Source organism: Penaeus monodon, chromosome 17, assembly GCF_015228065.2.
Source record: "Penaeus monodon isolate SGIC_2016 chromosome 17, NSTDA_Pmon_1, whole genome shotgun sequence".
NCBI lineage: Eukaryota > Metazoa > Arthropoda > Malacostraca > Decapoda > Penaeidae > Penaeus > Penaeus monodon.
In genome coordinates, this window is record NC_051402.1 from 2,543,673 (window position 1) to 2,546,172 (window position 2,500).

General features: G+C 45.2%; 1 protein-coding gene across 1 annotated transcript in view; it reads right to left on the reverse strand.

The window, feature by feature from the left end:
- Positions 1-724: 724 nt before the first annotated feature.
- Positions 725-2,500, reverse strand: part of LOC119583463 (adenylate kinase isoenzyme 1-like) — a gene marked incomplete at its 5' end in the record, with an annotated part of 2,053 nt that continues 277 nt past the window's right edge. Inside the window, 1 exon segment of the mRNA XM_037931953.1 lies at positions 725-1,818. Within this exon segment, the coding sequence (XP_037787881.1) occupies positions 1,564-1,818 (255 nt within the window).

The following is a 2,500-nucleotide window of genomic DNA, read 5'->3' on the forward strand; positions in this document are numbered from 1 at the left end:
AAGTTTTCCTTTTCAGTCAAAGTTCATATCTCCAGTCAGTCAAATTTCACATCTCCAGTCAGTCAAAGTTCATATCTCCAGTCAGTCAAAATTGCACCAGACGAGTCGTATTTTTTTTTCAGTCAAAATCTATGCCGTTTAGTCTTGATTTTGTATTGCCCTCTGACTCTTCGTTCTTCCTCGTCAGTATCTTGTCAACCACAGTTTCGTTGAGTTGTTAGTTTCCTCGGTCATTTGCAGTCCCTTAAGTCAGTCAGTCACAGCTTCTTCATTAGTCATACAGCTTCATCAGTCACGCTTATATCTTTAATCGTCAGTCACACTTAATATTCATCGTAAGCTTCATCCTTTTTAACTGTCAGTCGTAATTCTTCTCCTGGGCTTCTCATGTCAGCGGTTTGGTCGGATGACCAGTCCCTCGTTAAGTCAGGAGTTCCTTCATTGGTCTCATCAGTAAGTCATAAATACCTTTATAAGTCAGTTCTTGTGCTATTCTAGTCCTTCCCCCCGTCAGTCAAAAAGAGCAAGTCACTGTAAATTTCCCTTTGAGCCGCAATTCCTCCTCCAGTCTAGTAAAGTACTATTTATAATCAGTAATCAGTGGTTTTGCATGGCCATACATCGTAATTTGTAACATAGAACTCGACAGTTTTATTTCATTACAATTCCCGGGGTCAAATGCATGTCAAGAGGGCTGTCAAGGGTGTCAGCGTCAGACAACAAGTCCAGAGTCACAGTTTATTCCGTAAGTCCGAAAGTATAAGTGGAATCGTCCTATGTAATAAAGTCAATATCCACCAAGAAAAATATGGCAATGACTTAAAAAGCATGATAGTTGATGACGATGATAACAGCAATAGAGAACTGACGTCGGCCGCCCAATATGGGCGCCGGCCGCTTCGGCTTTCGGTGTTCCTACTGACAAGGGCGCAGTCCATCACTGAACTAGATTAAAATAAACCTCCTTGTGAGAGACACTTGTACGTCGGCGTATCCAAAAAGCTTTTCCCTTCACTCGTGATTTGTGGAATTAAGTGCATGGTGAGCATTTGCCTAGCAGGTTGACAAGACACAGAATCGTGATGTCTAGCTAACTGCGTGTGCCACGTGACTTACTCTCTCGCTGGGAGAGTAGCAGGTCGCGAAGAGGAAGTGATTTTAGCTCCCTCGAGTAAATGTTCGGTCAGATGCGTAGACTTGTATTGCTTTCTTCCGAAGTCACTCTTAAATTAATTGTAATGCATAGTTCTGGAGGTTGTCGAGGAAGACATAATCGGGAGTTCGGAGCCTTTGGAAGACCAGAGAAGAGCAGCACAGAAACAGACACGGAGAAAGAGCACGAGGAGACGTCAAACAGAGGGGGACGAGAGCCGCAAAAGGGGGGAAACCCAAGAGCCAGGCGAAGGAGGAGAAGAAGGAGGAGGAGGAGGAGGAGGAGGAGGAGGAGGAGGAGGAGGAGGAGGAGGAGAAGAAGAAGAAGAAGAAGAAGAAGAAGAAGAAGAAGAAGAAGAAGGAGAAGGAGGTTGACGCTAGGAGTGGGAGTGTGTTTCCGGGACCTCCTCCTCACTGGATGGTGCTGAGGGCCTTCTGCACCTCGGCGAACACCTCGTCAGGAGAGCCGAGGGCGACGATGGTGGCGCACTTGTCCTTGTAGTGCTGGATCACGGGCTCTGAGTGCTTGTGGAAGGTCGCCAGGCGCTTCTTGATGGTCTCCTCGTTGTCGTCGACGCGGCCGGAGGTCTTGGCGCGGTTCAGGAGGCGCTCCACCATCACCTCGTCGGGAACCTCGAAGTACAGGACCTTGGTGCAGGGCAGGATCTGGAACGAGGAGGAGAGGGCTCAGGGTCACCGTCATCCAAGGGCGTCCTCCTCCCAAAAAGGATAACGGGCGAGGATAATCACACAATTAGGATCACATTCTCCGTCAAAAATAGGGATAACGGTGAAAGTGGTCTCAGATCCAGGAACCAAAACCCTGCTATCACTGAGAATGAAACAAGAAGAGGAGGAGAATATGGCTGTTGTAAAATCGGAGTATTGTTATGGTTATTATCATTATTGTAAATATTTTGTTATTATTACTATCATTATTGTAAGTATTTTGTTATTATTACTATCATTATCAATATCATTATACTTATCATCTTTATCATCAACAACACTGGAACACATTAGCACTTTTTTGTGAAGAATATTTAAGGTTATTTTTATAACGCTGAGCCTTATCCGGTACAACTGAAGTATTGCTGCTTTTGAAACAGAAACAGGAGGCAGGAGAGAAGGAGAGAGGAGAGAAGAGAGAAGAGATAAGGAGAGAGAGAGAGAGAGAGAGAGAGAGAGAGAGAGAGAGAGAGAGAGAGAGAGAGAGAGAGAGAGAGAGAGAGAGAGAGAGAGAGAGAGAGAGAAGGAGAGAGAGAAGGAGAGAGGAAAGGAGAGAGAAAAAAGGAGAGAGAGATAGAAAGATAGATAGATAGATAGATGAAAAAAGGAGAGAGAGATA